This window comes from Copadichromis virginalis, linkage group LG8 (assembly GCF_057382275.1).
Source record: "Copadichromis virginalis isolate Kocher_CV1m ecotype Utaka linkage group LG8, C_Virginalis_male_GT1.1, whole genome shotgun sequence".
Taxonomy (NCBI): Eukaryota; Metazoa; Chordata; class Actinopteri; order Cichliformes; family Cichlidae; genus Copadichromis; species Copadichromis virginalis.
In genome coordinates this window covers 24224620-24237701 of record NC_140625.1, presented here as the reverse complement: position 1 = coordinate 24237701, position 13082 = coordinate 24224620, and the positions used below count along the sequence as shown (strand labels likewise).

At 38.9% G+C, this 13082-nt stretch overlaps 1 protein-coding gene across 2 annotated transcripts in view; it reads left to right on the top strand.

Moving 5' to 3' along the window:
• Nucleotides 1-12533, top strand: part of ttyh2 (tweety family member 2) — a 73349-nt gene extending 60816 nt beyond the window's left edge. The window contains exons 7-15 of one of the 2 annotated variants that reach the window (XM_085466735.1): nt 3991-4060; nt 4211-4266; nt 7660-7752; nt 7843-7935; nt 8322-8464; nt 8685-8870; nt 8966-9044; nt 10049-10075; nt 11296-12533. In XM_085466735.1, coding sequence (XP_085322861.1) covers nt 3991-4060; nt 4211-4266; nt 7660-7752; nt 7843-7935; nt 8322-8464; nt 8685-8870; nt 8966-9044; nt 10049-10075; nt 11296-11376 — 828 coding nt within the window. In that variant the 3' untranslated portion in view covers nt 11377-12533. The remainder of the gene's footprint in view (nt 1-3990; nt 4061-4210; nt 4267-7659; nt 7753-7842; nt 7936-8321; nt 8465-8684; nt 8871-8965; nt 9045-10048; nt 10076-11295) is intronic. The other variant, XM_085466736.1, reaches the window with a different exon arrangement.
• Nucleotides 12534-13082: the final 549 nt, after the last annotated feature.

Sequence of the window (13082 nt, the reverse complement as noted above, 5' to 3'; positions counted from 1 at the left end):
GGCACTAAAAATAGACTGACAAAAGAATAAAATTGCAAACCCACACCTTCTCAGCAGCATTATACAGAGCTCAATAACCCGATTCCAATTCAAGGATTATGACAACACGAATCCAATTGCCGTATTCACACTGAGTAGGTGATTAATTTCAGTGTTTTTCCTCTCTCATCGTCCCAAGGCTTAAAAAAGCCGCGCAAGTGTTTGATCGATGTGGAGGTGAGAACTCACCGTGAAAATAGAGAGAAACATGAGACACGATGAATATCAGGTGGCTGAGCACTGGTGTTTGACTAAGCTGCCTCGGGCGTCTGTGCTATTTTTCTCAGTTTTGTTGCTGGATGTTGCTTTTTTTTTTTTACTCAGGGCAGCAGAGGATTGTTTACACGTTTGAATTAAATTTGGAGATAATGAGCGTCAAGTAATCAGGAGTAAGTAACAGCGAGAAGTTTGATCTGTTGCACAGTGGTGTCTGGGTTTATCTTCCTTTTTATCTGCATGTTCAAGTCTTCTTTGCGAGGCTTCACTCGGTGTGGTCTTCATTTCCTGACACAATGACACTAATGGTTTCCTTTTATAGCAATGCTACGGCACACATGTATGACTAAAACACCAAAACCCCCATCTGCATCCACCGGTCAAGACATTGCAAATGCAGACAAATACAGAATTTCTCAGTAGATGATTCATCCTGTCCATTTAGTCTCCTGCACCATGACACATGCTGCGTTCAGGTCCATCTATGGTGTGTAAGGCTTATCTCAACGGAAAGACAGTACTTTCCCTTTAAGGAACTTGAAATCATCCAGTAAATTACATGGTAATCTAACTAAAAAGTCTTCTTGTTCTACATCTCCCCTTGATAAATGAATAATATAACTTTTCATAAATTGCTTCAGAAGAGTCACGGGTACATCTTGTCCTCTCAGACGTAATGATTTTGTGTGTGTTACAAAATCATTACGTCTCACTTGTATGTAACGTGTCTGCTGGGTGTCACTGAGGCTGAGGCTGAATGAGTGATTTGTACACCCTTAAAAAATAAAGAACCTGTCTTTAGCGGTACAACAGCTTGTTCTTATTCTTATTCTTGTGGGCCGAACCTTGTAGAGCCCAGTCTTGAAACTCTGGTGACAATTTTGTACTTTATTAAAACAGCACATACACAGATCTGTTAAAAGAGTGTAAGAGTAGCTCTATTAGAAAACCATCAATATATTTTATTATTCATTCATACACTTGGAAATGATTTTGGTCAGGTTTGAACCCCGAAACATTTTGCTAGTAGATAACAGCACTAACTACTGAACCACTGTGCTGACAGTACACTGTATACAAGACAGATACAAAGTGAAACTTTTCTCGGGGGGGTGGGGGTCCAGAGTTAAAAAGATTTATACATAAATTCAATAAAAAAAATTGGCATTTTATGTGAATTAACAAAAACTCAGTGAGCTACAGTAACGTTTTCTGTAATTTTAGACATTAATTTGTCATAATTTAGGGGCCATGCTGACAGATTTCTTTAAACTTTCTAGAACAGCATTACTGATCAGGTTTTTCTGATATTTAAATATCTCAGGGTTTAAATGTGTAGTTAAACTTCTTTAGATTGACAGACAGTGGAGGTCCACTCATTTATTCCACTTAACATCAAACTGTAAAATGAGTTTGACATGAAATTAGTAGGACTGATAATATTTCTTTATGTTTCTGTAATGGTTAATTAACTGCTATACGCAAGATCTTTAAAAATGATATTTTTAATACCAGTATATAATTATAGTTAACCCTGAATTTTCTGATGTACTGTTTTGCAAAAAAATGTTTAAAAATCAGAAAACATGTTTTTTTGATTAGAATGCCAAATTAGTTATTTACTTGCAGTCCTTGACAGAAAAATTACTTTTAGCTGTTTAATTTTATGCTCAATTCATTGCAGAGTTTTTTTTCTGAGAAGTCCATGTGCTCAAATTTGGGTGTAAATATGTGAAATCAGTTTGCTATTAATTAATACCAAAATAAATAACAAAATAACTAACAATGAAAAATATTATTTTGACAAATTTCTGAAATGTTTTCCTTTTTTTATGACAGGTAGTCAAATAAATTCATTAAGGATCCAGTGTATAACCCTAGATGATACATTTGTGTAGATAGTCGGGATAGAAATTGGCTTTTACTGTACCTCTGTTTCTGAGAATTTATAGATAAAGTCCACCTGGGCCTTTTCTTTGCCTGGGAGTAAACATCATAAAGGCTTCGTAAAAGCAATTACATGAAGAATCTGCACTGGCTCCTCAGACATCATTTATATGTGTAAATAGGAGCTTGTGCTTATGTCGATGCAGGTGTTACTTCTTAAAGGAGATGTTTATGTGAAAGGCCCAGATTTCATGTGTGTGTGTTCCTTTATATAAATGTGATGGTTATATGCAAACTGCTTGCATAAATGTTAGGCAGACAGTTGGTGCTTGTGAGTCAGTGTGGACTTCACAGTTTTCAGTTTCTAATAACAGACTTGTAGACATCATTGTATGAAGGCATTTCATCTTTAATAAATGTTGATTCATTCTTTATGCTTTAATCAGGTGTCTTCTTTAAACAAATTCTTTTAGAATTTATATCAAATAGAGAAAAGCGGCAAAAGCAGTTAGAATGTGTTTATTTGTTTGCATTTTTTGATCTTTTCAGCCCTAATTCCAAAAAACAAAATTTAACATAGAGAAAGATGTGAAAGTACTCATTAATTGAAAGGTCTCTTTTGAATTTACTATTCGATTGAATTTATGCAAAAACCTCATTTATAATAAAATCACTGACAGCATTTTCAGGCACTACAGACTGAACACAGGACAGGCCAACATTCCTGTTTAGATGTAATTGTTCTACACAATTTTTCAGCTCAGCGAGCCAGCTAGCACCTATGGAGAATTTGTGCGTATGTGCAGGAACGCCACACACATGGTGACCTCTTTAACCTCCACGTACCACTGCCATCTGAAAATGTCTGAAAATCTTCGACCTCCTCCACCCCGACTGAGAGCTGAACTTGTGAAAATCGATTTGCCACTGCAGTCGCGCAGCTGTGTCCCACTTTAAATAAGAATGCATTTCATTGCCCTGCTCTAATGACGCGAAAACACCCACCACAACCACAGGAACTAACAACTGTTTAGTACATAGAATCTGGATTTATCTGAGTTTCTGATCAGCTTCATGTATGACTGCATTTACAGGTGTGACTGACAGACCTGCAAGATAATCTTCACATCCTGTCTGTGTGCAGACTGCACTTAAATTAATGGCTGAATCCTTAGTAAATAAATGCATAATGAATACACCCCATTGGCAGAACTCCTAATTACCAACAGTGGGTAGTCAGAACTTTGCATTTTCTGAGATTCACTGTCGTCCCTTCAGGAATTCTAACAGACTTGCTCCTGAATTGCAGAGCTCGTCTCTAACAAACTAGCTCAGGTTTGCTGGGAAACACAGTTTGCTTTATCTCTTCTGTGTGGGGCTCATTAGCGTACCCCCCAGAGAAGGTTAAGCTACACGCAGTGTTTGTCCTGAGCCCCGGGGACATTTAGCATTCAGACGGCACAGTTCAGCGGAGACTGCCACTTGTCTTTTGTTATTTTTGCCAAGGCAGGTTTCTTGTTAGCACTTTGCATTGAATTGAAAAGCATTCCTGTTAAGATGTGTTAAAGGGGTACAAAAACAGCCGTATTCCCTCTACTGTGTCAAAAGGCGCTAAAAATGATAGCAATCACTATTCATGTTTCTGGAAAAATGTTTTAGTACAAAATATGTATAAATAATTGTCAAGCTGATTACTTTCATTTGACACACCACATCATTCCTTCTTTGAAATGTGAGTCATGAATTTTTTTGTGAGTCATGAAATGTGAACCATTCAATCTTTTTTTCTGATATGTCCTTGTTTTCCACTCTCTTTCCACTCCTCTCACATCTCCTGTTTTATTTTAGGGCACGAGTGATTTCTGCATTTCCCCTGACAAATACATCATGAGTAAAACAAAGGATGTCATCAGTGCTGGTAAGTGTGGTGTGAATAATAATGATCGTTTAATGGATTCATTATGTGACATTAAATTTGTGGCCATGGCGATAATTGATATTTAGCAAGGCGAGGACAATGATGATGAAAAAACATTTTCTGCCTGCTTTTGTGTTTGTGTTTTCTCAGATATTGTTCATTACTATCTGTACTGCAACCAGACTCTCTCCAACCCCTTCCAGCAGGTAGGAAACGGGATGTGTTGCAGAGCTCCTCGCAAAAATTGCAGGTCATAAAATGTCCACACATCTAAGCCAAAAGAGTTTTGATTAACACAAAGAAATGTTCTGTAGACATTTGAAATTAAATCTTTATCCATAAATGAGGATTTATGATGTGCAGGTAAAACTGGACACTTGCTGGGTATTTTACAGATACAATTTAACGTTGTTAAATGTTGTTATTTTGGTGGCTATGCACTTGCCATCAACATTATTAGGTACACATGTTCAGCTGCTAGTTAACAGAAATGTAAGAGTCACAGGGTGACAACTCACTGCTTTTAGGCATGAAGACATGCTCAAGATGGGCTGGTGAAATTCAAACCAAGCATCAGAATGGGACAAAAAAGGCGATTTAAGTGACTTTGAACTGTGTTGTGGTTGGTTGTTGGTGCCAGATGGGCTGCTCTGATTGTTTCAAAGACTGCCGATCTTCTGGGATTTCCCCAGACAGTCATCTCAGGGGTTTGCAGAGAATGGCCCAAAAAGGAAAAAATATCATGTGAGCAGCAGCTCTCTGGGTGAAAATGGCTTGTTGATGCCAGAGGTCAGAGTAGAATGGCCAGACTGTTTCAAGCTTATAGGACAGGAACATAGCAGAAGGTATGCAGAAGAGCGTCTCTGAGTGTACAACATATTGAAGCAGATGGGCTACAGCAGCAGAAGACCACACAGGCTGTCTCTCTTGTCAGCTGATAACAAGAGTACAGTTCACACAGGTTCACCAAAACTGGAGTATAGAAGATTATAATGTTGCTTAGTCTGATGAGTCTCTATTTTTGCTGTGACATTTGAATGGCGAGAACAGAATTTGACAAAAGCGACATGAAAGCATCTGTCCTGCCTTATATCATTACATAAGTTCCTACTGGTGGTGTAGCAGTGTGGATACTGTTTCCAGCAAGATAACACATCGTGTCGCAGAGCTCAAAAAATCTCAAACTGAGATTGAACATCACCAGACACCATACCTCAATCCAGTAGAGCACCTTGGTGGAACAGGAGATTTGCATCATGGATGCGCACTCAACAAATGTGCAGCAACTGTGTGACGCTATCATGTTAGTATGGAGCAAAACCTCTGAGCAGTTTCCTGCACCTTACTGAATGTGTGCCATGAAGAATTAAAGAAGTTCGAAGACTAGTAAGGTGTACCTAATAAAGTGTCCCGTGAGTGTATGTTTATTTTGAATTTAACAAATCTGTTCAAACTACCCACTGCATCAACATTCAAATAGACGCTTTGTCCTGATTTTTTTTTTTACTTTTTTAAAGGTATTAATGAGGAAATATCAAACAGATTCATGATTAAGCCTAATATTAGTTTAATTATGGCAGGATTAATATTATATTCTTTTTTATAATCAGCCCTTAAAAGACTCCAAATTTCTCCTCAAAACTCCATCTTAGAAGTTTAAAGAAGAAACTGTTACTTATTCTTTTTTTTTATTTATTAAAAAGAAACTTATCTGAATTTTTTTTTTTTTATCTCAGAAATGTGAATTGTGTAAACAGCATTTAAAAGACCATTTAAATACGAGCAAGGTCATTCCTGACTCATTTAAACAGACTTAAGACAGCTGTTGTTGTGGCGATACTAATCGATATTAATAGCTACAAAAAACAAATGTCGCTCCGTTTTAACAGCAAAATGCCTTCATGTCTTTTGAACTGTAATTTGCGATGCTCAGTCTTTGCTCATTTCTTTGCCCCTCAGGCTTCATCTTTGTCAGGCTTTCCCTTCGTCCAGCCCTGTCTGTCTGAGTTACATCCTAACTTCTAGCAGAGGAGTTATAAAACCACCAAGGATCAAAGACTGTCGCCATTATTTTTCTCTCTTTCTGTTCTTGCTTCCTTGATGCATGACAAAGCATACCTTAGTGTTACAAAACTGCCGAGACAAAGGCTATGAAATTGCACGTTAGATGAAACAACCTGGAGAATCTCTTCTCCTCCCACTCTTCTGAGGATCTGTGGAGTTACTCTTCAGGGAAGCAGTTTGTGGGTCACTTCACTGACTTCCCAGCTGACATCAGTCAGCAGTTAAGTCAATTTCTGTAAGTTCTGGTTCACCAGACCTCAGATCTTATTATCTGGCTCTTGTAGACATGCCCCGAGGAGCACACCACAAGAGCACAGCGGCAGAGGGCAGACAAGCGTCACCTTGCCTGGTAAACAAAGTCAGCGCTCTTTTCACTGTCACACAGATAGCCAACAGGTGCAAAGTTCACAAGCAAGCTGGCAGATACAGGAATTCACACTGACTGGCAAGCAAACAAGCTTCTCCCCCCTGTTTATCTTACTCTCTTAGGTGTTTGTCTCTCCGCAGTGCCCTGCGGGTCTACCTTCCTGCCCCAGCGTAACACTGCCTTTGGCATCACTCCTGTGCCAACTCTTTATCTATTTTTATCATCTCTTCTCTTTTTTTTTTACTGTCCTCCTCCATGCACTGTCTTTGTCCTATTTTTTCACTTTATTTGGCTTAGAACAAACTCACTCAAGCTAAAGTTGGGGGGGGAAAATCAATTGAAGCCAGTCGACTGTGTAGCAGAGAGCTACTGGGCCATGGACGATCGTGTAGATCGAGGAAAAATGTCAGATCAGAGGAAAGCAATTACATTTATGTATAGTTGAGGTAATTGACCACATCTTGTTTCAATTTAACACTGTGCCCCAGGCGTGGGGGTTTCCAGGCTCGTCTTGTTAGGCTGGATGACTGTGAAGATACAGATTTACTTTGAAGATATGGCAGATTAATTGATATATGATCATACTTGAATGTTAATTTTAAAAAAAAAGGCAGGAACGATTGTGTTTCAGGTAGAACAGACTATCCCATTACTCTGGGCTGAATTTGGATGCTTATTTTGCCCCCTGCTGGTGGGAACATAGATCTGTTGTTGAGATGGGATATTGTGTCTCAAGTAACCAAAATCAAAGCATGTTAAAATGAAGTGAAGAATCTGACGTTTTGACATATAAAAATTTTATTTGTATTTATATTATCATAAGAAAAAGTTGGGTTTTTAATAAAGTTGTAAAATCTGAAATCGCTGTATAAAACAGGGGGAAACACAAACTGTGATAACACCCAATACCTCCAATGAAAATTAGATTTAGCTTAGGCCAGTCTTTTTGACCATTAACCTGGATTTTCCATTTCAATAAATCCAAACCAGATCAGTGACATAAAATCAAAGCCAATTATTATGGCATTAATGTTTTTACCTATAGTTTTTGAGGCTTTTTTTAAATTACTGTACATATTACAGTACCTCTATTACTCAGCCAAAGGCTTGCTGCATTCATATGTGTTATTTGCTTGCTGTTCATTTGCTTCTGTACTTTTGTTTGCAGCCTCTGGCCATCTTCCAGAGGTCTCTGACCACCATGCAGATCCAGATCCAGGGTCTGTTGCAGTTTGCTGTACCACTGTTTCCTACGGCTGAGGTATGGCACACAGAAACACTTTTATGCTGTAGTTTGAGAAAAAAAATAAGGGCTGAAGTGTTTTTCAATGATACGCTGACCCCTCCACAGAGAGATCTCCTGGGTATACAACATTTGCTCAACTCCTCGGAGGCCAGTCTGCACCAGCTGACCGCCCTGCTGGACTGCAGGGGGCTCAACAAGGTTTGTTCACTGCATCCTAATTGGCATTAGAGAAGCACAACTAGGTCAACTTGAGAGTAAGTGGCCATTCAGGATTTCAGAGTAAAACTGAAAGTGGAACTGAGAGCAGAGAAGATAAAAGTAATTTTAAAAACCTCTTTTGTTGTTTGCAAGTTTGTTTGCACAGTGCGGTTCATGACTGCAATGCGGTTTACGTGAATGATGTTGAAGTCCCACCGAATGTGCAAGACATAAATGAAGAAAATGATGACGCACACCGGTGCACTAAGTGCTTTTTCATCTTTGGCTCATTTTGTTCCGCTGTGTAGTCAAACATGGCAGCGAGAGTACAGATAATGAGCAAACAGTTTGGCCACATATCTGTGTTCTGCATTTGACCTCTTTAGGACTACCTGGATGCAATGGTGGGGGTGTGCTATGATGGAGTGGAGGGTGTACTGTACCTCTGCCTGTTCTCCATTCTGGCAGCCTGTGCCTTCACTGTCATGCTGTGTGCCATTCCCAGGGCATGGAGACAAATTGCCTGCAGGTCAGTACATTTTCAGGCTTGTCTGCCTGCTTGAGCGCCCTCATTTTCTCATTCTGCACCATTCTCTATGTACATCCCGGTGTACCGTCTAAGCCAGCACATACCAAAGAATACTGTAATTTGAAGTTTTGTTTTCATCAGGCGTCATTCACACCGTACCCAAGAAATGCAATATCGTAAACCTTTCCTCTGATGCTCCTTTCCTAATTTTTCACTGAAGGGAACAAGATTACGATGACATGGATGAGGAGGACCCGTTCAACCCACGGGCAAGGAGATTAGGGTCTCAGAACCCTGACCACACCAACATGCACAGCTTCTGCAGCTACAGCAGCAGCATGGGCAGCCAGACCAGCCTGCACCCGCCCGCCCCGGCTGTCTCCAATGCCCCAATGTCTGAGTACATGTGAGTCAAAAAAAAAACAACTTTGGGGGGGGGGCGGAAAGTGACATCAGAAATTTGAGCCATATCCGAGTCACTTGTCTCATTTTTTTCTGCAGGAACCACACAGCTCTTTTCGGGGGAAATCCACGGTATGAGAATGTGCCTCTGATAGGACGAGGCTCTCCACCCCCATCGGTGCGTTGGGTCCCAGAGGCCAAGTCCTTCCTATGATGTCATTTCTTTCTCAGTTAAACTCAGGAAGTGGTTTTCTTAGAAATAACAGCTTATTATTTCTTTCATTTTTTTAACTTGGTGACTCAGCTAACCTCCTTTGTTACATTTTACATTCACGTCACTTACATTTTAGTTCCGATTAAATCCACTCTTTTTAAAGGTTCTTTATAGTATTTAACCAGATACTCATGTGTTTTACACTGTGGCTTTTATTTTCTGCTGTGAACAACATACAGGAGGCTGGCTTACAGTGCCAAAGCAAGGAGAGGAGAAGTAATTTAGTTAATATTTAATATGAACAGAACATCATTTAGCCTCTCTCAGGCCTCTCTCTCGGGATAAGGTGACACAGGCCGTAACCCATAAACTCTTTCACTGTCAACACACAAGTTTTTCTTCCTCACTGAATTAACTCAGCACCCTGCTGGGCCTCTAGTCTCCTGTTATATCACAGAGATAAAAATAGAAACATTTTAAATGAAGTTTTCATTCAGCACACGCTCCTAATAGCATGCTGTACACCATTTTACAGATCTCTAATCTGGATTTTGCTTACAGTTATAGGAAAGAAATAAGTTTTTATCCTTTTTCCTGCTCAGATGTTTTATTAAAGATTGCTTATATGTTTAGAATCTAAATTGAACCAAATTTATACATGTGTTACTGCAGTTTTAATGTATGTAATTCTTTTTAAGTTAGCCATCATTATCATTAACCTTCAACCTTTAATTCCAGCTAAAGTACCAACTAAACATGTGATATGCTCTGTCTTTTGACTCTTTAATACAACCAAATAATATGCATGTTAATTTCTTCCTCGTGGCTATAACTGTACAGAATCATGCAGTCATCTTCGGCTAACAGCTTCTTTTATATATTTTTTGTTTGTTTGTTTGTTTGTCATGTGTATGTTTGTTTGTATCTTTCATTTCTATATTCCCTCTTTTTTTAATCAACTTTTGGAGATATACTCTCAGCAGTATAGAAATCGAGTAAGTCTTTTCTTCTCTCTCTGTCAGGAATAAAGTCCCTCACTTGTCCCTCTGTTCCATCTCCTATCATTTCTCCTTCACCTCACATTATCTCGTCTCCTGTGCAGTTCTCCTGTTTAGCATGACTTTTAATCTGCAACCTATTGTCCCCGTCGCAGATAGGTTCACTTAGCAAGGGTATTTCAGCCCCTGGTGTTCACAGGGTGGTACGGTAGTTGCGTCTCTGGGTACTTTCACAGTCAGCTCCTATGTGCATGCAGTCTTTCTCCGGTCATTTCGTTTTACACCTAGCACTGACACAAAAGTGTTAGCAGTAGGGATTCTGTGCACTGCAATAAAATGGATTTTACCTGGAAAGTGTTTCATACTTTATGCTATGTGTGTATTTAATGAATAAAGGATTGGCCTTTTAAAACAAACTATAGGTGATATCTAAAATATTTTACCCTGCCATGGTCTGTTATGATTTAAATGAATACTCCACTGAAACTTTGTCTTAGAAACTAATATTCAACCACTGTAGGAATGAAATCTGGCATTTAAAAGTTTGCATACTCTCCAACACAGAATTTTTGTTGATATACTAGCCAGTAGTCTTTATATACGCATACGTTCGCCAGCCATACGCTCACCTATTCCACTGCTAACACAAATACCTAGTCATCCAATCACATGGCAGCAACCCAAGATATTTAGGCATGTAAAAATAGTCAAGATGACCTGCTGAAGTTCAAACTGAGCATCCATCAGAATGGGGAAGAAAGGTGATTTAATTGACTTTAAATGTGATTTGAAAAAATTATGAACCCTCCTATTAAAGCAAAAATTACAGCTGGTCTGAAAGCAAAAGGTGCTCCAACCCAGAACTAGATAGGTGTAACTAATAAACTGTCTAGCGTGTAGCTATACTATAAACATGTACTATATATTCATTCTTCTGTAGTTTCACTTCACCTGTTTTTTTTAACCTGATCATCCATGCTTTCCCTGCTTTAAGTCCCACTAGGGGAGTCGAGAGCCTCAAACATTTCTCATGTCAGTGCCACAGTAGAGTGAATTTGATACATTAAGATAGATATTCAGTGGACTGTTCCTTTAAGCCCATTTTCCCTACTTTCTTCCATTACAAATGAGTTTTACATGTTTACATCACCACAATCTAATACAACAGACTTGTAATATTCTCTATATATGTCTCTGTGTTGGTGTTTTGTCTATAGTACTCTCCCACTATGAGGGCCACCTACCTGTCCATGACCGAAGAACAGAGGAGACACTTTGGAAATGACTTCCAAGCATAGACTTCCCTGTTTGCCCAAGGAGAGAAGCAGCATCGCATACCATCTACAAGACAGCAACATGCAGCTGATAGAAGACTCACAGAGGAAACTGTGTGGCTTCACGTCAGTCAGGACTCCAGCGTGTGGAGTCTAATGATAATGGAACAATATCTGTAATCTTCTCTCTGTTCTTTTAGCTCATTCATGACATTTCTATCCTTTCTTGGAGAACGTGCTAGACGTTTCCAAGAAGTGCTGTCAAACTTAACAAGCTCTTAATCTGTTTTGTCCTTTGATACCCTCACACGCTCTTTTAAACATATAAAAAAACCACACAAAAAAAGTTGTTTCCCAATAATGTAAAAAAGAAAGTTTAAATTCAGTTGAGATCTCTCTCTCTGCCTTTGAAATGGAGATGTGTACTAATTTTGACATCTTATATTTGAGTCTCCAAAGATAAAAGATGTGAACGCGATAGCTCATGCATCGTTATTTTCTATGTAGTGTGCTCCATGCGTGATATTCGTGAAGCACAGAGCCAGCACTGGCAGCACACAGCAGGAGTTTGTGGAGCAGTATAATTTATTTGCAGTCTCACACACACACACAAACACGCCTGCTAGTGAAGCTTTAGGAGTCTACAGAGACGAGACTACCTTGAGACCATGGCTTCTGTAAATAAGTTGTAAAATAACAGATTGTTGTCTTATTCTGTTTTATGTTTAAACTGTGCGCCATTTTTATATACTTTTTCTAGTTCTGTCCAGCAATACATAGGACCACTATTTTTTTGTATTTTCTAATGGGCCATTAATTCATACTCCCTGTATATCTAATCCAACTAATCCAATAAAGTCGTCATTCCTATTGTGATTCGGGAAGCTGTGCTGCTCTCTGATTAATGAATCCAGGTAATTACTTTCACCATAGCAAACAATCCAAACAATACATGTTTGTACCGACTAACGATGACTTTCTGTGTGGATTGGATATATGCCGTGTCATTAATACGTTTTGTGTGTTTGTTTCAGCATGTTGCACTGTACAGGCACAGAGAGTGGTGCTTAATTTTGTTTGTGTGTGTGTGTGTGTGTGTGTGTGTGTGTGTGCGTGTGTGTGTATGTGTACGCAAACTTCAGGGTCTAATCGTAAATTGAATAAACCAGCTTTGAGTACAACGCGATGAGTCTTAATTTTGTTTTTGAGTGTTCGTGCCTGAGATCATTAAGATCTCCCTGTGCATTTAACTGAAACATATCCACATGCAATTAGTGTATCATGAACTAGTGATTCCTAGAGTATTTTTAAAGACTGCTGAAAATATGTACAATTCTTCCCAAGTAAAGGATGAAGAGGCAGGGACCAGGGTTCATTTGTACTCAGTGATGAAATTATTCGATTTTGGTTTTTTGAGGTCAGATGTGAAGGTTTCTATGAGCACATGGCTATCCCATTTTTAGTGAGCTCTATATATTTAGTTTTACATATTTGTCACAAATCTAAATGTTTCATATCATCAACATTATGAATTTATTTATGAAATCCTGTTAGATTTACACCAGTTTGTGGCTGTTGCCGGGGTTCGCTTGAGCCCCAAAGCCTTAAAAAGGTCTTTGTAACCCTGTGACTTTATTTCTCATCTTTTCTTGAGTTTCTTTAGATCACGGCCTGATTCGTTGCTTTTTAAGATCTTTTAGCCTACTTCATTCTGTCAAACAGGTCCTTTT